The sequence below is a fragment of the Coregonus lavaretus genome (genome assembly GCF_964263955.1).
Source record: "Coregonus lavaretus genome assembly, chromosome: 9".
Classification (NCBI taxonomy): domain Eukaryota; kingdom Metazoa; phylum Chordata; class Actinopteri; order Salmoniformes; family Salmonidae; genus Coregonus; species Coregonus lavaretus.
In genome coordinates this window covers 16,086,764-16,108,599 of record NC_139996.1, presented here as the reverse complement: position 1 = coordinate 16,108,599, position 21,836 = coordinate 16,086,764, and the positions used below count along the sequence as shown (strand labels likewise).

Genomic DNA, 21,836 nt, shown 5'->3' with positions numbered 1-21,836 from the left:
GATTTACACAGTTCTCAAAACGTCACGCCAGGGTAAGCCTACACGAAACACAGCCCTTATTTTAAGGTTTTCTAAAATCCCCTATGGAAAAAATGAATGGTGGAAAAATGATTGGAACCATTTCCTTGTTTGACTGCTAGGTTTTATGGGTATTATGACTTATACTGTAGTACTCTATATGGCGACCGGAGTATGGGCAAGTGGGTGTATCGAAAGGAAAGTAGTGGGCGTGTGGAAAGGAGTGGGTGAGTCGAAAGCGCTCTGCTTGCTAGACCAGGGTTTCCCAAACTTGGTCCTCGGGACCCCAAGGGGTGCACGTCAACTAATCATCAAGCTTTGATCAGCTGTGTAGTGTTATGGCAAAAACCAAATTGTGCACCGAGTTTGAGAAACACTGTGTTAGACGGTTTTGATTGAGCAACTACCGTACGTTGAGCTAACATACAGTGTTTGGACTTCTGTTTTTAAGCCAGAGGATAAGTCTGAGTCGTATTTCACTGTTAGTTTTACACAAATAATTGTTCATTTTCAGTTATAAAGCGGACAATTACGTTAAAAAAATTAAAGTAAGAGTTGATGGGTGTTCTTCATGCGTTGTATGCGTGTGCAGCGGTCACCCTGGTATTGGCTACTAGGTAGCTACTTCCCACACCGTTGCCGCAGGAGCGGGATTGAAGGGCACTGTGTCCCGTTGTGCCCTCCCCATTGAGTATTAGACTGTATGTATCATGGTGACATCTAGATGGTTATCAATATTAGTTATTTCTTGTGTAGGCTATCCTACTTGAAATAAAATAATGTGAGAGAAAAATATGGCCACGTTAGCTACCGCCAACAACACAATCGTGATACCGAGTAGCAAGCACTTCAAGTCGGCAGGCACATCGATTCACCACCCGGTGCACTGGTCACCGTAGCGTAACCGGCTTATCGACACATCCTGTAGCCCAATCAGCCATGCAAAACGGTCTTGAGTGGAAACAAATCTGCCCAATTAGCTGATTTGCTTTCCATACAACCACTCCTTTCAAGACACCCACTCGGCCATACACCGGTCGCCATATTGGACTGCAGCTACTTATACTTGCCATGGCTTGTTGGCCAAAGCCTATGGGGAAATGAATGTAGTTTATGGAGGGTTTTTGGATAAACGCCGAAAATAAGGTCTGTGGTAAACACGGGTTTAGGAGATCTTATACATTTTCTTCTATGAGATGTGTTTGTTCTATTTGTTCTCACCTCGAACTGGACAAAGATTTTTTCTTTAATGATTCTGAAGTGAAGGATATACTGTTGCTCCCAAACAAGGCCCAAATCCTTGTCAATCGCATGAAGAAAAGAAGGAAATACAGGGGGCGCAGATCAGGGTGCCTTGTGAGAATTTGTTGGCGAGTGGGTAACCCGCCTCTACCATTCGTTCTATTGGCCAACGTGCAATCACTGGAGTATAAACTGGATGAGCTCCGTTCGAGACTATCCTACCAACGGGACATTAAAAACTGTAATATCTTATGTTTCACCGAGTCGTGGCTGAACGACAACACGGATAATATACAGTTGGCTGGGTTTACTCCACACCTTTACTCCACACACAGAGACGCGTACAAAGCTCTCCCTCGCCCTCCATTTGGCAAATCTGACCATAATTCTATCCTCCTGATTCCTGCTTACAAGCAAAAACTAAAGCAGGAAGTACCAGTGACTTGCTCAATACGGAAGTGGTCAGATGACGTGGATGCTACGCTACAGGACTGTTTTGCTAGAACAGACTGGAATATGTTCCGGGATTTATCCAATGGCATTGAGGAGTATACCACCTCAGTCACCGGCTTCATCAATAAGTGCATCGACGACGTCGTCTCCACAGTGAACGTATGTACATATCCCAACCAGAAGCCATGGATTACAGGCAACATCCACACCGAGCTAAAGGCTAGAGCTGCCGCTTTCAAGGAGCAGGACACTAATCTGGACGCTTATAAGAAATCCCGCTATGCCCTCAGACGAACCATCAAACAGGCAAAGTGTCAATACAGGAGATTGAATCCTACTACACCGGCTCTGACGCTCATCGGATGTGGCAGGGCTTGCAAACTATTACAGACTACAAAGGGAAACCCAGACGCGAGCTGTCCAGTGACGCGAGCCTACCAGATGGGCTAAATTCCTTTTATGCTCACTTCGAGGTAAGCAACACTGAAGTATGCATGAGAGCACCAGCTGTTCCGGACGACTGTGTGATCATGCTCTCCGTAGCCGATGTGAGCAAGACCTTTTAAACAGGTCAACATTCACAAGGCCACGGGGCCAGACGGATTACCAGGACGTGTACTCAGAGAATGCGCGGACCAACTGGCAAGTGTCTTCGCTGACATTTTCAACCTCTCCCTGACCGAGTCAGGGAGGCTTTCAGAGACCTGGCAGTGTGGTGCCAGGACAACAACCTTTACCTCAACGTGAGCAAAACAAAGGAGATGATAGTGGATTACAGGAAAAGGAGGGCCGAACACGCCCCCATTCACATCGGCGGGGCTGTAGTGGAGCGGATTGAGTGTTTCAAGTTCCTTGGTGTCCACATCACCAACAAACTCTCATGGTCCAAACACACCAAGAAAGTCGTGAAGAGGGCACAACAACGCCTTTTCCCCCTCAGAAGACTGAAAAGATTTGGCATGGGTCCCCAGATCCTCAAAAGGTTATACAGCTGCACAATCGAAAGCATCCTGACTGGTTGCATCAACGCCTAGTATGGCAACTGCTCGGCATCCGACCGTAAGGCGCTACAGAGGGCCAAGCTTCCTGCCATCCAGGACCTATATACTAGACCAGTGCTGCCCAACCCTCTTCCTGGAGTGGGTCTAGGGTTTCCGGGATAATGGTGTTGATGTGAGCTATGACCAGGAAGAGGGTTGGGCAGCCCTGTACTAGGCGGTGTCAGAGGAAGGCCCAAAAAATGGTCAATGACTTCAGTCACCCAAGTCATAGACTGTTCTCTCTGCTACCACACGGCAAGCGGTACCGGAGCGCCAAGTCTAGGTCCAAATGGCTTCTTTACAGCTTCTACCCCTGCTGAACAATTAATGAAATGGCTACCCGGACTATTTGCATTGACCCCCCTCCCCCTTTGTTTTTACACTGCTGCTACTCGCTGTTTATTATCTATGCATAGTCACTTTACCCCTACCTACATGTACAAATTACCTCAACTAACCTGTACCCCCGCACTTTGACTCGGTACAGGTACCCCCTGTATATAGCCTCATTAATGTCATATATTATTATTATAATTCATAAATGTCATGTTAACTGGCTGATATTATCTCATATAACAAATGTATAAGATCACCTAAGCCTGTGTTAACCTCAGACTTTATTTTCTGTGTTTATCCCAAAACCCCATTCTTTCTCCATTATTTCCCCCCATAGGAATGGCTGAAAGATCAGAGGTAACTCATTTCCGGTTTTTAGGACTACAAGATGGCGAACTATGACTTGAATAGGGATTCAATTCTAAGGATTCTGTTTCTATGACAACCACGTCGTCGTTGGGGGACCCGTTCTATGGCTCTATTTCTACGATGACGTTACGTGGTTTTGGCTAGAAGGGATACAGTTTATGTCAGACTTCACTTTTCGCAGCAGTTTATGAGAATAAACGTAGCGTAACAGGTTATGAGAATTAGGTTAAAGTTATGAAAAGGCTCAGAGTTAACTAAAACATTACACGTCAATTTGGCATAAACTGGATCCCGTCTAGACAAGACCCCTATACATCCACGCTGTCTAAACTGCGCCGTCTAAATTTGCACCGTCTAAATCAATTTACACTAAAAGAAAACTTGAGTAACCAAATACAATTAGTTTGTTAACTAGTTAGCTTACATTGGTGTGTTCTGGCGAGCTAATTGTACCGATATTTAGCTAACCTTGCCATGTCTGTAAGCTAAGTTAACTAGCTAACGTTAGCAAGCCAAACAAAACTCCAAAATAAAAATTGTCAAGTGACAAAACTACAACCTTACCGATAAACTCAAGTTGGGGACGGTGTTGAAAAAGTGTGTTGTTATAACGTTAGCTAGCTAACTTAGCTGCTGGCTGGAACAAACGCTAGCTATATTATATTAGCTATAATAATAATAAGTCAGAAGTATGACAAAGATCTAGAGGGGTCCTGCTGAGGCAAGTCACACAAAAAAAAAGTCTGAGATAAGTGCAATATTTAGTCAAGTCACTCACAAAAAAAGCTATCTAATCAGACATTCTTATTATGGGAAATAAGTGAAATATGCGCGGCACTTCATAAACTGACCATTGTGAACGCGCAGTTGTGTCATCCAGTCAGCTGACTTTCCGTGCCAGTTTGTTGCTTGTCATTAGTCCCATGTTTTATGTCGTGCATGAGCTACAGAAAAAAACGATCTAGTCCAACCAGCTGAGTATTATTATCCAGTTATTTTCTACCTACATTTATTAGTAAGCAAAAAACAACTGAAGAACCTGCCATGGCGCTCAGCGATGCCGACGTACAGAAACAGGTAACATTATGTCGCTAGCTAACAAGCTAGTTAGCGTTTATAGCTAGCTAAGTTTTGCTAACACAAACTATTATAAAGTAGAAAGGGTCATCTGTGTACTTTCTTTTTAGTTAGCTATACTATCATGTCTGCTTTGTGAGATATACAGTAGCTATATATTTGTCAGCTCTCACCAAATGTCAAACGAGTTAATTCGATGCGTCATGGCACTTCCCCTTGGGATTCAAAATTAAAGTAACTGTCCAGTGTTTCCAGATTTCTATGAAATATGACCTATAATTAATTACAATATGAGTGAAATAGTTTGCCTTCCACTTTTTATTTTATTTATTATGTTAAAAAGCAGCTTTTCTGTGTTGGTATGGTGTGGGCACACCCCAACAACCGAATGGTGTGGGTATAACAGTGTTGCTTCTGTCCCTCTCCTCGCCCCTACCTGGGCTTGAACCAGGGACCCTCTGCACACATCGACAAGTCACACTCGAAGCACCGTTACCTTTCGCTACACAAAAGCAGTGGCCCTTGCAGAGCAAGGGAAACTACTACTTCAAGGTCTCAGAGCGAGTGACGTCACCAGTTGAACCGCTACTAGCACGCACCGCTAACTAGCTAGCCATTTCACACCGGTTACACTCACCCCCTTTGACCTCCTCCTTTTCCGCAGCAACCAGTGATCCGGGTCACGGCACCAATGTAACAGTGTTGCTTCCGTCCCTCTCCTCGCCCCTACCTGGGCTTGAACCAGGGACCCATACGAAGCGCCGTTACCCGTCGCTCCACAAAAGCCGTGGCCCTTGCAGAGCAAGGGAAACAACTACTTCAAGGTCTCAGAGCGAGTGATGTCACCGATTGAAATGCTACTAGCGCGCACCGCTAATTAGCTAGCCATTTCACACCGGTTACATGGGCGTATAGCTGTCATAAAAAATTGTCATTTGTAGACTGCTGATTGGCAGCTCATCCTCCTCAGGATGACATCATCCTCTGAGGAAATAACAAGCATTTTTTAAACCATTTGTTTGAGATACAAGTTTGAGGTCAGGTTTTTAAAGTGTGTTTTTTTTCTCCAAGTCATGCTTTGGCCACATACAAGTATAGGGTGAGTCAAAAACATTATTTGGGTATGAGTTAACAGAATATTAACTTTTAAAAGTGAGATTTTCACTGGACAGTTAGGCCTACTTTAATTTAGATAGTTAGCACCAATTAATTAGCTGGTTAGCTTTCTATGCATGTCAAGCCACTCCAATCCATGAGAAGGTTGATTTGCCGTGCCAGTCATTTGCTCTGCCTGGCTATATTGTGCCTCTGGGTTTTTGTGTTGAAAAGGCACTTTGGGAGTCAATAATGTCCCCCTGCCTAATGTTTTAGTGTGCATTATCTGAAAGATGGCATACTAAGCCTAGCTAGTTAAAAAGTTTGCCTTTGTGACCAATGACAGTGGATTCCTCACTTGTTCATGAGAAAATTAGTTCTACACACAAACACCGCAGGGTGCCACATTCCACATGTTAGTGATAAGGGGTTATTTTATATAATGGTATGAGTTATGATGTAAGCTAAACATTACTACTTCATCCCCTGTTTCTCCTTGGACAGATCAAACATATGATGGCCTTCATTGAACAGGAGGCCAATGAGAAAGCAGAAGAAATTGATGCAAAGGTAATACACTCTCTCTCCCATCTAGCTGGCAAGTTTGGTAAAGGTACTGTACAAAATATTAACAAATGTGTTTGTGCTCCTACAGGCAGAAGAGGAGTTCAACATTGAGAAGGGCCGTCTGGTGCAGACCCAAAGGCTGAAGATCATGGAGTACTATGAGAAAAAAGAAAAGCAGATCGACCAGCAGAAGAAAATGTTAGTTTTTCTTCCCCTTTAGCCCAGCAGTTGGAGTGAATTCTTCTCAGCTGAATGGGAAATACTCTTCATAATGATGTGAACTTTTCTGGAGGCAGATCCCAATTTAAACGGATAGTGCGACATGTTGACAATTACTACTTCTTCTTACCCAGAGTCAGATGAACTAATTGTCTCTGCGTGCAGTTTGAAGTTGTTAGCGCTATGACTGGAAGTCTACAGGAACAGCTAGTATGCTAGCTACAAAATGACAGTGACATCACTATTCTTCCCTTTTGCACCATAATTTGTTCTCTCCATGTTGTCCTATCCAAACCATGTGTTGTGCCTCCCATTGATAAGAGTGCTTGACTGCCAGCCTGCCACTTAATATTTGGCTTCTCCACACAGTCAGATGTCCAACCTGATGAACCAGGCTAGACTGAAGGTGCTGAAGGCTCGTGATGACATGATCTCGGTTAGTGGTGGCTTTCCTCCAATAATCTGACCACATGAAATGTTTTGGCTGTCAACAACTTTTTAGATATCTTGTTGCTATCTGACTCTTTTTCTTTCTGTATGTCAGGATCTGCTAACTGAGGCTCGTCAGAGGCTGGCCAACATTGCTAAGGACCCAGCGAGGTACCCTGCCTTGTTGGAGGGGCTAGTTCTGCAGGTAGTTTTCCGGTGCTTTCAGGAGTAATCCGACTCATGAGCTCTGTTGTAGTCTGACAGAAGTTTGCCGTGCCGCTTATACTCACTGTCATGCAACAAACCATGGCTACTAGATGTGGTCTAATTATGTCCGCGCTTCAATTTCAGGGATTCTACCAACTGCTGGAACCCAAAGTGAAAATTCGCTGCCGGCAGCAGGACATTGCCATGGTGCAGGTCAGTGTTATGTTGGTAGGGATACCTTGTTGAGTCACTTCTATTTTTTGACTTCTGTTCACATTGTCTGTGCGTCATGACTGATTTCAGCTTGTATTATGACTTGTATAGGCCTACTTGTGTTTGAGAAAATGTGGATTTTGATAATTCATTCACAATTTTGTTGTGTTTTCACCGTACAGGCTGCTGTACAGAAAAACATCCCCATCTATAAAGATGCTGTGAAGAGCAACATTGAGGTCGGCATTGACAAAGACCGGCACCTTTCACCAGACATGTAAGAGATTCCTTTTCATTTCACATTAATTGTGACTAAACCAAGAGCACATCAATGACTAAGAGGTACAATAACAACCCAACAAACAGGACGCTAAAAGGGGCGGCAGGTAGCCTAGCAGTTAAGAGCATTGGGCCAGTAACCAAAAGATTGCTGGTTAGAATCCCCGAGTGGCAAGGTGGAAAATCTGCCCTTGAGCAAGGCAGTTAACCCTCAACAACAACTGCTCCCCAGGCGCAGATGACATGGATGTTGATTAAGGCAGCCCCCTGCACCTCTTGTTTCAGAGGTGTTGGGTTAAATGAGGAAGACACATTTCAGTTGAATGCATTGTTATTGCCACTGCGATATGCAACTTTTCAGAGAAGTCAGGAACCAATGTACACAATCAGTTAGGAAAGCAAAGGCTAACTTTTTCAAACAGAAATTCGCGTCCTGTAGCACTAACTCCAAAAAGTATTGGGACACTGTAAAGTCCATGGAGAATAAGAGCACCTCCTCTCAGCTGCCCACTGCACTGATGCTAGGAAACACTGTCACTACCGATAAATCTACGATAATAAAACATTTCAACAAGCATTTTGCTACGGCTGGCCATGCTTTCCACCTGGCTACCACTATCCCGGTCACCAGCTCTGCACCCTCCGCTGCAACTTACCCATGCCCCCCCCCCCCCCCCCCCCCCGCTTCTCCTTCACCCAAATTCATATAGCTGATGTTCTGAAAGAGCTGCAAAATCTGGACCCCTACAAATCAGCTGGGCTAGACAATCTGGACCCTTTCTTTCGAAAATTAGCCGCCGAAATTGTCGCAACCCCTATTACCAGCCTGTTCAACCTTTCTTTCATATCGTCTGAGATCCCCAGAGATTGGAAAGCTGCCGCGGTCATCCCCCTCTTCAAAGGGGGTGACACTCTAGATCCAAACTGTTACAGACCTATATCCATCCTGCCCTGCCTTTCGAAAGTATTTGAAAGCCAAGTTAACAAACAGTTCACCGACCATTTCAAATCCCACCGCAACTACAAATAGCTAGGTGTCTGGTTAGACCGTAAACTCTCCTTCTAGACTCACATTGAGCATCTCCAATCCAAAGTTAAATCTAGAATCGGCTTCCTATTTTGCAACAAAGCCTTCACTCATGCTGCCAAACATGCCCTCGTAAAACTGACTATCCTACCGATCCTTGACTTCGGCGATGTCATTTACAAAATAGCCTCCAACACTCTACTCAGCAAATTGGATGTAGTCTATCACAGTGCCATCCGTTTTGTCTCCAAAGCCCCATACACTACCCACCACTGTGATCTGTACGCTCTTGTTGGCTGGCCCTCACTACATATTAGTCGCCAAACCCACTGGCCCCAGGTCATCTATAAATCACTGCTAGGCAAATTGGTCACCATAGCAACACCCACCCCTAGTCTGCGCTCCATTAGGTATATCTCACTGGTCATCCCCAAAGCCAAAACCTCCTTTGGCCGCCATTCCTTCCAGTTCTCTGCTGCCAATGACTGGAACGAACTGCATAAATCTGTGAAGCTGGAGACACTTATCTCCCTCACTAACTTTAAGCATCAGTTGTCAGAGCACCTTACCGATCACTGCACCTGTACACAGCCCATCTGTAATTAGCCCTCCCAACTACCTCATCCCCATATTGTTATTTACATTATTTATTTTGCTCATTTGCACCCCAGCATCTCTATTTGCACATCATCTTCTGCACATCTATCACTCCAGTGTTAATACTAAATTGTAATTATTTTGCACTATGGCCTATTTATTGCCTTACCTCCATAACTTACTACATTTGCACACACTGTATATAGATTTTCTATTGTGTTATTGACTGTACGTTTAGTTTATTCCATACGTAACTCTGTGTTGTTTTTATCACACTGCTTTGCTTTATATTGGCCAGGTCACAGTTGTAAATGGGAACTTGTTCTCAACTGGCTTACCTGGTTAAATAAAGGTGAAATAACAAAAACTGACTAGGTATCCCCTTTCCCTAAAATAGAGTGCATGTATTTGTATTTGGCACATTAGCAATGCAAAGGAATGGGGGAGATTACAACTACTTTAATGTTAAAATGGGATTACATCTAATGTGCTTGAACGTTAACTTTATCACACTGTGCAAGTGAAGTCTATCCGTGTGATTGATTGAGTAAAGAGGACATAAGCAAGCTATAGTGGTCCTTCAGCGAGTGACTGTGACCTATATGTTTCTGGTGTCCACAGCTCTGGAGGTATTGAGATGTACAACGCTAATGGGAAGATCAAGGTAGCCAACACCCTGGAGAGCAGGCTAGACCTCATGGCCCAGCAGGTACAGTATTGACATATTAGGCAGAGGAGGAGAGGTTAGGAATCACCAATAGAAATACCCCAAACACTAACCCAAGTATGTCACATATACAACTCCAACAGGATGAGGTTGATTTGAAATGAAGTGATGCGGTACATTTATAATCCATCTGATCTTATCTACCTTAATATCCTTTGTGAGCTCTGTTGATGACTACTCTGTATCCAGAGTAGTACCTGGAGAGCTGAGGTATTCACTCTGTTTCCTCTCTGACAGATGATGCCTGAGGTCAGAACGGCTCTGTTCGGTGCCAACCCGAACCGTAAGTTTTTGGACTAAAAGATGATGCTGATGGAGACAAAGGTTAAGGGATCATTGGATGTGTTACTGCAAACAAGCCTCTTATTTGGATTGGATATGTGGAAAGTTGAGCAGAGCCTAAGAACACCCTGTCTCTGTGCTGGTTAAAAATGCCTCTCTATGATCTTCCCAACTTTAAGCACTTATCTCTATGATCTTCCAAAGTAAGAAACAGTTTTATGAGACACGATGTGAGGGAGAATGTGTGTTGACTGGTGTTAAGGGTAGGTGGCTTTCCCAAGTGTTTTATACTACTGCCTCAGTTTACCACTGCTCCCCTCCCATCACTAAGGGTTGTCTGATTGTCCCTTTACTTTCCCTTGAGGAATAATTAAGGTATTGCTTGTTTACTGTAAGGTATCCAAACACCTGACAGGGTGGCTACCGCTGTATTCCTTTTGATGTTTATGTTTGTGTATTTTGTGTTGAATGGGAATATATTGGATTGGCGAATGGATGTCTTTTATTGTTACTTACCCATGTGATTAACAATACATATGCAACACAGAAACATGAATATTCACACTCTTTATTCAGTTTGTAAACAGATTGATCATTTATTTCAGATTATGTTCTCTAATGAAGAATAAAATGGTTATTCCAACCTCAAAATGTAAAAAAACTATGCTTTCATTGCCACCTAGTGGACTTATTCCATAGAGAGTGGGCAAAAACCTGGTACTTTTAAAAAATGGATCTCATCATGGGCTTCACTAAATTGTACATCAAACAGAAACTTCTGCTGAATTCCAAAATGTGTAAGATAAACGCTAGATGTTTAGGACAAGAGACTTCATCAGCAAAGATAAGGCATTATTTGCATTATTTTTATTGTGCGCATGACATGTAATTCAACGATGCATTAAAAAGGTTAAGGTAACAGTAATACAGCTAGCTCTCTGAAGAGGTTTGCTTCTGAGCCTCAGAGTTGTGGAGAACATGAAGGTAAGACCTCTGCAGGCCCAGCAGTCTAACCTGTAGGAGAGGAGCTTGGCTGTTCAGTGGGTTACAGTACAGAGACTAGGATTAAAGCATTAACAGGAGGAGTCCAAGATTACAACTCACGGATGGGAAAGCAACTCACTGGGGGGTGGAAAGCCAATGTGGAGGTTAAGTCCCTGCTTAACCTATAGAAACCTGCTTTAGAAATGTAGACAAACATAATTAGTGTGTAATGTTTCCCATGTTAGCAGTTAACCTCCCCATCTTGCGTTTCCTTTTTCATCCTTTGGTTAGCTGATTGTGACCTCTGTCTCTCACTCCATGTACTCACTGCTTATACACTCTCCTCTCTCCCTCCATTCACTTTCACTGCTAAATGAAGCAGTATGTTCTGTACTGTAAAGGACACTGCCACATGCTGCTGCTATCCCAGTAGCCCTAGCAACTGCTCTCCTATGCCCAGGAAGTAGACCCCCTGTGCGATGCCAAAGAGGGGGGCGATGACCAGTGCGCGACACGTCGCCCCCTTGAGAAATGTTGCTGGGCCCTCTTTACTCCAGATCCTCCTATGGAAGTGTGAGAAATCTGCTGTCAGCCAAAGGTTAACACATACATATTGGAGAAACAACCATGTGGGTTTTACAGTGCAAGCCTTACCGTGTGCAGTCAACAATGCCTCGGTATGTGTCCTCCCCCTCCCCCTTCTGCAAGGTCTGTATACGAGTCTTTATGACTGCCAACAAACACACACACACACTGAAACCAATGTAAACTCAACTGCCCTTAACAAAGTACAGACAATGAGGGTATCGTTGTGCTCTGGGATTGCTGAGTTATTGATAATAATGTAGTTCATACCATTGCACTTGGGGTCTCACGGTATAATTTAATTGTAATCCGCTAAATCAAATTCAATAGCCTCTGCAATCCCAACCCAACACAGGAATCAGCCCTTACAAACTGTCCCTGTGTGACATCTACAGATGGATTAGATGGTCTTATTGTGGACATTAAAGTGTAGGACTGAATGACATGCACTGCTACTGAATATCTTATGTTACTGAATGACATGCACTGCTACTGAATATCTTGTGTTACTGAATGACACTGAGAAAACAATGGTTTCTCTCCTTCCCTGCCTCTGTCTCTCTCACCGTCCAGTGGTGTGACAGCTACAGCTGCCAGTGACCCGGCTGTGCAGCCTGCCGTGAAGGACTGCAGGAAGGGGGCCCGCTCCTGCAAGTCTCCATGGCTACCCGGCCCTTCCCGGCCCAGCGCGTTCAGGTTGGCGAACAGCGGGAAGTAGATCATGGAGAAAGGGACATCCCTGGAAAACGAAAAGAACGGAGGCATGTCTCAGTCGGTCCACACCTAGATTCAGCCTGCCAGACATACAATAACTGCAGTAACCTATTGATTTATGTTGGCCTTGATTAGCCAGGGTGCCAGACCACACATACAGTAAGCACTGTACATATTATGTGAAAGACAAACTTATTAACAGAAAGACAAAATGTTGAATGATGCAATATGTGGTGTACGTAAATCAGGCAGCCTTCACTAGAAGTAAATCTGAACTTATTTGCCACAAACTAATCACCAGTAATGAGACAAATCAGGCCTGACAGTGAGTAGCAGGTTCAGTCAGTTCAGGATTACGTCACTCAGAACTGAACAAGAGAAACGTGTGTGCACGTGTGTGTGTGCTTCACAGGAGGCTGCTGAGGGGAGGACGGGTCATATTAATGTACAGAACTGTGCCAATGGAACATCTGGTGTTTGATGTACAGTATTTGATACTGTTCTACTTATTCCGCTCCAGCCATTACCACGAACCCATCCTCCCCGATTAAGGTGCCACCAACCTCCTGTGGTGTGCTTGTACCACAGGGAGTGAGTGAGTGATTGAGTGCGTGTGTTTGTTTGACACGTACAGTTTGTCTAATATCATTCATTAATTTAGCGTTTGACTTTGTATGCTATTTGCCTATGGGGATTTGTCAGAGGCAGAGAGAGAGACAGAGAGTGTCTGACCTCATCAGTGTGGCTCCTGCTCCCCGGTAGAGGCCAGGCAGGCCGTGTGTCTTCAGTAGCTCCAGGGTGATACGGACGGCAGTGGTCCGAGGTAGAGGGGCAGGCTGGGCTGGAGGAAGTGGACAAGGAGCTGGACCAGGCGCTGCAGTGCGTGCTTGGACCACTCTATTTATGGCAGCTGTCACACACACACACACACACACACCACATCAGTGCCAAAAAACTTCAGCAGCAGAGTCTGAGCTGTGGTTGGCCTAAGGACAAACGGTTCACAGAACTCACCCAACCTTCCTGCGTCCTGCAACTGGATCTTGAGCATCTCCATGGGTGTGGTCACTATCACCTGGCAGGTCCCCGCCCCACATCCTGCCAGTATCTCCCCCCACAGGGGCAACTTCCTGTGGGCCAAATGACAGGGTTAACAGGCTAATAAACAGACACATAGCAATAATAATAATAATGGCACCACCACTGATTAAAAGGAGACAAAAGCACCTTAGTTCGTCTGACTATTACACTCATGTTATGTTAACCTGATGGATAAATAGGTACTCTAAGGTATGTAGGTTTGTGTTTCAGTTGAATAGTTAAAAGTGTAAGTGTTGTGCTAGGACAAAAAGTGAATTACCCGTCCTTGGAGAGCTTCTGTCTGAAGATATCATTTGCTGCCAGTTTAATGGCTTTCTCTGGTGTGACAAGAGTGAGATTCACTGCTGCACCTGCATTGAAAATAGTAATGGATTATAACAACACATAAACTACAGTTAACGTCATACACAAAACCTTCCCCTGTACTTTCATATGATTAGCTCTAGGCTAGTTACTAACTATACAGTGCCTTGCCAAAGTATTCATCCCCCTTGGCATCTTTCCTATTTTGTTGCATTACAACCTGTAATTTAAATTGATTTTTATTTGAATTTCATGTAATGAACATACACAAAATAATCCAAATTCGTGAAGTGAAATGGAAAAAAGTACTTATTTCAAAACATTCTCCAAAAGAAATAATGGAAAAGTGGTGCATGCAGACGTATTCACCGCCTTTGCTATGAAGCCCCTAAATAAGATCTGGTGCAACCAATTACCTTCAGAAGTCTCATAATTAGTTAAAGAAAGTCCACCTGTGTGCAATCTAAGTGTCACATGATCTCAGTATATATACAGTTGAAGTCGGAAGTTTACATACACTTAGGTTGGAGTCATTAAAACTCGTTTTTCAACCACTCCACTAATTTCTTGTTAACAAACTATAGTTTTGGCAGGTCGGTTAGGACATCTACTTTGTGCTTGACACAAGTCATTTTTCCAACAATTGTTTACAGACAGATTATTCCACTTATAATTCACTGTATCCCAATACCAGTGGGTCAGAAGTTTACATACACTAAGTTGACTGTGCCTTTAAACAGCTTGGAAAATTCCAGAAAATGACGTCATGGCTTTAGAAGCTTCTGATAGGCTAATTGACATAATTTGAGTCAATTGGAGGTGTACCTGTGGATGTATTTCAAGGCCTACCTTCGAACTCAGTTCCTCTTTGCTTGACATCATGGGAAAATCAAAAGAAATCAGCCAAGATCTCAGAAAAAAAATTGTAGACCTCCACAAGTCTGGTTCATCCTTGGGAGCAATTTCCAAATGCTTGAAGGTACCACATTCATCTGTACAAACAATAGTACGCAAGTATAAACACCATGGGACCACGCAGACGTCATTCCGCTCAGGAAGGAGACGCGTTCTGTCTCCTAGAGATGAACGTACTTTGGTGCGAAAAGTGCAAATCAATCCCAGAACAACAGCAAACGACCTTGTGAAGATGCTGGAGGAAACAGGTACAAAAGTATCTATATCCACAGTAAAACCAGTCCTATATCGACATAACCTGAAAGGCTGCTCAGCAAGGAAGAAGCCACTGCTCCAAAATCACCATAAAAAAGCCAGACTACGGTTTGCAACTGCACATGGGGACAAAGATCGTACTTTTTGGAGAAATGTCCTCTGGTCTGATGAAACAAAAATAGAACTGTTTGGCCATAATGACCATTGTTATGTTTGGAGGAAAAAGGGGAAGGCTTGCAAGCCGAAGAACACCATCCCAACCGTGAAGCACGGGGGTGGCAGCATCATGCTGTGGGGGTGCTTTGCTGCAGGAGGGCCTGGTGCACTTCACAAAATAGATGGCATCACGAGGAAGGGAAATTATGTGGATATATTAAAGCAACATCTCAAGACATCAGTCAGGAAGTTAAAGCTTGGTCGCAAATGGGTCTTCCAAATGAACAATGACCCCAAGCATACTTCCAAAGTTGTGGCAAAATGGTTTAAGGACAACAAAGTCAAGGTATTGGAGTGCCCATCACAAAGCCCTGACCTCAATCGTATAGAAAATGTGTGGGCACAACTGAAAAAGTGTGTGCGAGCAAGGAGGCCTACAGACCTGACTCAGTTACACCAGCTCTGTCAGGAGGAATGTGCCAAAATTCACCCAACTTATTGTGGGAAGCTTGTGGAAGGCTACCCGAAACGTTTGACCCAAGTTAAACAATTTAAAGGCAATGCTACCAAATACTAATTGAGTGTATGTAAACTTCTGACCCACTGGGAATGTCATGAAAGAAATAAAAGCTGAAATAAATCATTCTCTCTACTATTTTTCTGACATTTCACATTCTTAAAATAAAGTGGTGATCCTAACTGACCTAAGACAGGGAAGTTTTACTAGGAATACATGTCAGGAATTGTGAAAAACTGAGTTTAAATGTATTTGGCTAAGGTGTATGTAAACTTCCGACTTCAACTGTAAACCTGTTCTGAAGGAGCTCTCCAAACAGGTCGGGGACAAAGTTGTGGAGAAGTACAGATCAGGGTTGGGTTATAAAAAAATATCCAAAACTTTTAACATCCCACAGAGCACTAAATGGAAAGAATATGGCACCACAACAAACCTGCCAAGAGAGGGCCGCCCACCAAAACTCACGGACCAGGCAAGGAGGGCATTAATCAGAGAGGCAACAAAGAGACCAAAGATAACCCTGAAGGAGCTGCAAAGCTCCACATCGGAGATTGGAGTATCTGTCCATAGGACCACTTTAAGCTGTACACTCCACAGAGCTGGGCTTTACAGAATAGTCGCCAGAAAAAAGCCATTGCTTATAGAAAAAAATAAGCAAACACGTTTGGTGTTCGCCAAAAGGCATGTGGGAGACTCTCCAAACATATGGAAGAAGGTAATCTGGTCAGATGAGACTCAAATTGAGCTTTTTGGCCATCAAGGAAAACGCTATGTCTGGCGCAAACCCAACACCTCTCATCACCCCAAGAAACCATCCCCGCAGTGAACCATGGTGGTGGCAGCATCATGCTGTGGGGATGTTTTTCATCGGCAGGGACTGGGAAACTGGTCAGAATTGAAGGAATGATGAATGGCGCTAAATACAGGGAAATTCTTGAGGGAAACCTGTTTCAGTCTTCCAGAGATTTGAGACTGGGACGGAGGTTCACCTTCCAGCAGGACAATGACCCTAAGCATACTGCTAAAGCAACACTTGAGTGATTTAAGGGGAAACATAAATGTCTTGGAATGGCCTAGTCAAAGCCCAGACCTCAATCCAATTGAGAATCTGTGGTATGACTTAAAGATTGCTGTACACCAGCGGAACCCATCCAACTTGAAGGAGCTGGAGCCATTTTGCCTTGAAAAACATACCCCAAGAGACTTGCAGCTGTAATTGCTGCAAAAGGTGGCCCTACAAAGTATTGACTTTGGGGGGGTGAATAGTTATGCACGCTCAAGTTTTCTGTTTTTTTTGTCTTATTTCTTGTTAGTTTCACAATAAAACATATCTTCAAAGTGGTAGGCATGTTGTGTAAATCAAATGATACAAACCCCCAAAAAATCCATTTTAATTCCAGGTTGTAAGGCAACAAAATAGGAAAAATGCCAAGGGGGGTGAATAATTTCGCCAGCCACTGTAGGTGCTCAATACTTTAAAAGGATATAATACAAGGTTTACAGCAGTTATTTCAATTTAGGCAGTGTCAGCTACACTCATAACACAGAATTGTACATTACATTAATCCAGGGAAATAATACCTCGATACATCCCAAAGTAGCCTTCCATCTTTACTGTCTTCGTCAAACAGTCCAGCCTTCACATCAAAAGGAGAAGTATTCAGGTAAAAATCAGTTTGGGTGAACTTTCTGAAGAATTTAATCTATGAAATTCATGATTTATCTTACAACATTTATAACTGATGCTTATTGACCATGCATAAACAATGAATACTATTTATTCATTTGCCTTTCCTTACAATACAGTGTCTTGTCAATCTTAACAAAACCCTACATCACAGAATGTTGGTTGTTCAGCATCACACTACACAGCTACACACCACAAACATAATTGATGGACACTTTCCTTTAAAGCTAGAATCTTTAATTGAAACAATAAGAGGGATGGGCCTGGAGAAATGTAACCACTCTTAAATTAATAGACAGAGCTATGGATGCAAGGACTGACCATCAATGATACTGTTTACATTGTTTACAAACAGAGTAAAACAAGTTTATATTTTGGGGTATAACAGTTGAACTAAGCTCATGAGGCATTTATAAGTTATATTCTTCAAGAATCAATAGGTATACATCATTAATTTATAAGTCCAAAAATGGATATATCAACTAAGGATTCTAACTTTAATTGGTTCACATTTGGTTCACAGTTTGATTTTCCATTGATTTGATCAACTTAATTAGCAGCTACTAGATTGTTACTTAATTAAAAGACCAGGAGTAGTCAGGATGCCAAAGGATCACTCCTGTGCCAACCAGTAACTCACTCGGACAACATTCTGTCTCCACCAACGTAAATATAGGCGCAATGCCCACTCAACCCTGTGATGCCATAGTATGAACAGATGTATAGAGATAGACAGTTGTCTGTACTAGACAACCAGTAGAGCCAAGCATGTCAGGAACTAGTAATATAGAGCCAAGAATGAAGTATTTTCCCTGTCTGATTTACTGTGGAAGCCACTCTGTAAATGTAGCGCTCACCAAAACAGCACCAAACACTTGTTTTGAATGCAAATGTACAAAAAAACATTTGACCCAATCTGCCCTCATGGACAGCTTAGTCTGATTACTTGAAAACAATTACTGTGTGCATGAGTCAAAACAGAACTATTCTCTCTTTCATCCAATTCAATAAACTGTACTTTTTATACAATTTCTCTTCAACCTAACCTTAACCCTAACCTTAAATTTTAAAAAAAGCATATTGTTGTTTTAATTAATTTTTACGATATATAGCCAAAATGGACTTTTGGGCTAGTGGAAAACAAGGTAGTACTCACATTCCGGTGTAGACTCGGGCACCTTGCTGGTTCTGTAGGCGGGTCTTGGCCAGATCAATAGGAAACACACAGGTCACACCCACCAGCCCTGCCACGCCTCCATTAATCAGCTTAGAAGGGAGGCTGCGGAGGAGGAAAACACACACACAAACAGACACACACCCACACACACATGGAAAGACACAGACATAAACACTATGTAAATAGATGTGTTGGCAAAGGGCAACACAAAATGTTTCCTCCTTTCACATTATTGTTAAATTGAATTCTCGAGGTTCTAGGTGAAGAAATATACTGTAATGGTGGTTACCTAACTTTCTGCTCGGCCATCCTATCTCTCATTGGGCTCCAGGCCCACGTCGGTTTTCTTCCTCCTCCTCCTCCTGTCGGCAAACCAGCTCAGCCCAAAGGTGTCACCACCACCGTACCCTTACCGGCCCACCTGTCTGCAGCACAAATGCAGCTTGCCACCTCTGTGGTATCAATGTGGTGTCTGTTCTTCCACAGTGGGGCACCAATAGGGTTCCTCTCCGATGTAATGTGGTACCCACCACCTGAGCTTAACCGGTGTTCTCTGGCCAGTCTTCCTGCTCCACTGTGCCACACAGGAATACCAGTGGTCTCTGTCTGTTCCAATAGAGCAAGGCCACATCAATGACAAGGGTCAGGTTACCTTTTCCCATACCTCAGTATTATACAGAGGTCCTATTTATCTCTTTGTAAACTCTCTGAACTGCAGGAACAACTATTTATGCCAATAGTTGTTCAGGGTATTGCAGAGGATTGAACATCCACACACTAAATCAGAATTCTGACCGTAGATCTTATGATTGAAGGCCACCTTGGGCATTCATTAGCCGGTTCCCAGATCTGTTTGTGCCATAATGCCACTCCATGCCACTCCTTGTCATGTTGGCATAGGACAAGGAGCAGCAAGGAGTGGAAGGTTAGCACAAACACATCTGGTACCCAGTTAGGTCATTCATAATTCTGAGGCAGAATTTCCTGTGACTCCCACACAGAAAGAGAACATCTTAAGTCTCTCTAATCTTATTGCTAAAAGGGATAAGATTATTTGATCTACCAAGGAGGTCAAAACTGAAAAATGACAGGCTTCCTTTAGCTGTGTTTGAGATCCACCATTTACAAAGGACTGAAAAAGAGATTCAATATGAACTTGTAACACTGGTTTGTAAACTATTTTCTGCCAACAATAATTATCAGAAGCTGGTCTGTTATTATGCACAATATTACCCAAACTGTAAAATCGGCATCAGGTGTTCCCAAATTACCCTCTTCTCGTCTTGTCCCCTTTCTTCGATTCTTTATATTTTCTCTCCTTATTTCCTTCTCAGCTCCCTAATTAATCTCTCTCTTAATCTCCCCACCTCCATTCCCCTTCTGTCTGTTTTTACCTCTGTAAACCTTCCCTCTATCCTCGCTTCTCTCTTCCTTTGAAAAAAAAAATCTATTCACCTTTCTCCATCTCTCACCTTAGTTTTGACACCATTCTCTTGATTTGTCCTCAGTTCTTATCTTCCACCACAACCATCCTCCTCTTTCTAACCATTCCTCTGGATCCCTCTCTTCTTACAGCTCAGTCTTTGCATTTCTAGAGCCCAGTCAGTCACATTCTGCACATGCCTTTCACTGAGCCGCTCTGTGAAACTTTCTTTCAGCTCCGCTCCATTCACACTAGTCCCCTGCCAAAAACGCAGACAAGAGTCTCTACCCCATGCCAACTTCAAACCCCCAAGCCCCAACTGCTTCAAACTGCACCAGATCATCCAGCTCAGACAACATAGCTCATTTTTTGTCTGAACATTTTGTTTTATCATGAGAAAGATAGCAGTGGGGAACTTACCCCTGTCAGTGCATCCCACAAGCAGGATCAAGCTGTCCTCTTTCCTTTCACTTCAACAATGTGTGCAGCAACAGTAGTCAAGCAAGAGTGATCTGCGAGAGCCAGCCACCGCTCAGGGGCCGTTGCACATACACAAGCATTGTCCTCCTGCCTAAGTCCCTCCCTCTCGTGGTGACACAGCCACAGCAATACAGCTCTGCACTAACGCAACGCAACATAAACTCTCACACCACACAACAATGCCACAGAAACGAAACCCCTCACTCACATAACATTTTGACTGTGCAAAAATATTTATATTATAATCCACTACAACTTGAGCTGCAATACAAAAGCACTTTATGTATGAATGAGCCTATTCAGTAGCAGCACAAACGTTACATAATACCTCAGACACAATATGAGCCACAACTGAAAGAAACGCTGATAATTACAACTCAATTAAACAACCATAAACAACAACAAAAACTAATAGTTGAAACTCTATTCAAGCATTTGAAAAATAATTGTAAGAATAATATATAACTGAAACAATCAAGGGAATGACAGTAACTCATAGCATTACCGCAACAACTGAGTGATTCCACCAACACAAGCTCCACCCTGCTCTGCTCCAACTATCTGATTTATATGAGTATTGATTTTGAGTATTGATTTATGTTAATGGAAAAAACAACTTCTGACATTGAAAATTAGTCACATCAACCGGCAAATACTTGCATCCCAGCAGTAGATAAAAGTAAATGTCACTTTTAGACTAACATTTCTCATTTTGTGTTACAATCTGTTGTCACGTTATAGTACAAAGAAAAATGTAAAAAGGGCACAACTTACAAGAGAGAAAACATAAACTGGTAGAACAATTGTTCTTATCTTTTGGAGTGGTACAAAGGTCAGAGCGACTGTGAAACAGGTGGAAACAGGCGCACATTCTACGTGCAGAGACAGAGACAGACTGGACTAAATGTTCACTGCCATAACAACACAGAGATTACAAACCCTGTTCTTGCCTATCTTTATGTTTGTTATCTCATTATCTAGGCCTATTGTGTTTATTTTCTTCCACAATGAAAAAGTTGTTTTACACAGAGTGGAAGCATTATGGAGGGTATTTTTGTGGAGAGGAGGACTTTCAGAAAGCATCATTGAGAGAGCGGCTCTCACACCCCAGTTGTTGAAGTGGGTAAATGTGGCCCCCAGACTGCCTGGTGTCAGGTTTCAAACCCTGGACTCCCCTTAACTCCTGATGGAGAGGATTTTACAACTTTCACAGAGTAGACTGTGATTATGTAAGGTATTCGTATTCCAGAGATCATCTGTTTGGCCATACTGAGACAGTGGGTTCCATCTCAAATACTGCACAAGTGTGTCCGGAGGAACAGTGGAAAAAATCATCACTGACAAAGTCGTGGGTATGATATT

At 43.1% G+C, this 21,836-nt stretch overlaps 2 protein-coding genes across 2 annotated transcripts; one reads left to right on the top strand and one right to left on the bottom strand.

Moving 5' to 3' along the window:
• The first annotated feature begins 4,310 nt into the window (after positions 1-4,310).
• On the top strand, positions 4,311-10,673 carry LOC311135140 (V-type proton ATPase subunit E 1-like). The gene is made up of 9 exons (XM_084169034.1): positions 4,311-4,535; positions 6,135-6,200; positions 6,286-6,395; positions 6,786-6,852; positions 6,961-7,050; positions 7,197-7,265; positions 7,448-7,542; positions 9,790-9,877; positions 10,133-10,673. The coding sequence occupies exons 1-9, from the start codon at positions 4,503-4,505 to the stop codon at positions 10,193-10,195; spliced, it is 681 nt and encodes a 226-aa protein (XP_084025160.1). The 5' UTR covers positions 4,311-4,502; the 3' UTR covers positions 10,196-10,673.
• A 349-nt stretch (positions 10,674-11,022) lies between these two features.
• On the bottom strand, positions 11,023-20,758 carry LOC311135139 (mitochondrial glutamate carrier 1-like). The gene is made up of 10 exons (XM_084169033.1): positions 20,415-20,758; positions 18,861-19,177; positions 18,551-18,673; positions 17,289-17,344; positions 13,821-13,911; positions 13,475-13,590; positions 13,193-13,370; positions 12,313-12,485; positions 11,816-11,891; positions 11,023-11,724 (listed from the first exon to the last, which is right to left on the bottom strand). Exons 2-10 carry the CDS (start codon positions 18,890-18,892, stop codon positions 11,583-11,585), a joined length of 987 nt encoding a protein of 328 aa, XP_084025159.1. The 5' UTR covers positions 18,893-19,177; positions 20,415-20,758; the 3' UTR covers positions 11,023-11,582.
• Between the last annotated feature and the right edge of the window lie 1,078 nt (positions 20,759-21,836).

What these genes read in the sequence shown, in the direction of transcription:
- LOC311135140 (XM_084169034.1), top strand. Translation starts at nt 4,503, where the DNA reads ATGGCGCTCAGCGATGCCGACGTACAGAAACAG. An exon ending in CTCGTGATGACATGATCTCG is followed by an intron (nt 6,853 to 6,960) that starts GTTAGTGGTGGC and finishes TCTGTATGTCAG; the next exon opens with GATCTGCTAACTGAGGCTCG. An exon ending in TAGACCTCATGGCCCAGCAG is followed by an intron (nt 9,878 to 10,132) that starts GTACAGTATTGA and finishes CCTCTCTGACAG; the next exon opens with ATGATGCCTGAGGTCAGAAC.
- LOC311135139 (XM_084169033.1), bottom strand. Translation starts at nt 18,892, where the DNA reads ATGAGAGATAGGATGGCCGAGCAGAAAGTTAG. An exon ending in CTACTTTGGGATGTATCGAG is followed by an intron (nt 13,912 to 17,288) that starts GTATTATTTCCC and finishes TTTTCAATGCAG; the next exon opens with GTGCAGCAGTGAATCTCACT. An exon ending in GCAGGAGCCACACTGATGAG is followed by an intron (nt 12,486 to 13,192) that starts GTCAGACACTCT and finishes TTCGTTTTCCAG; the next exon opens with GGATGTCCCTTTCTCCATGA.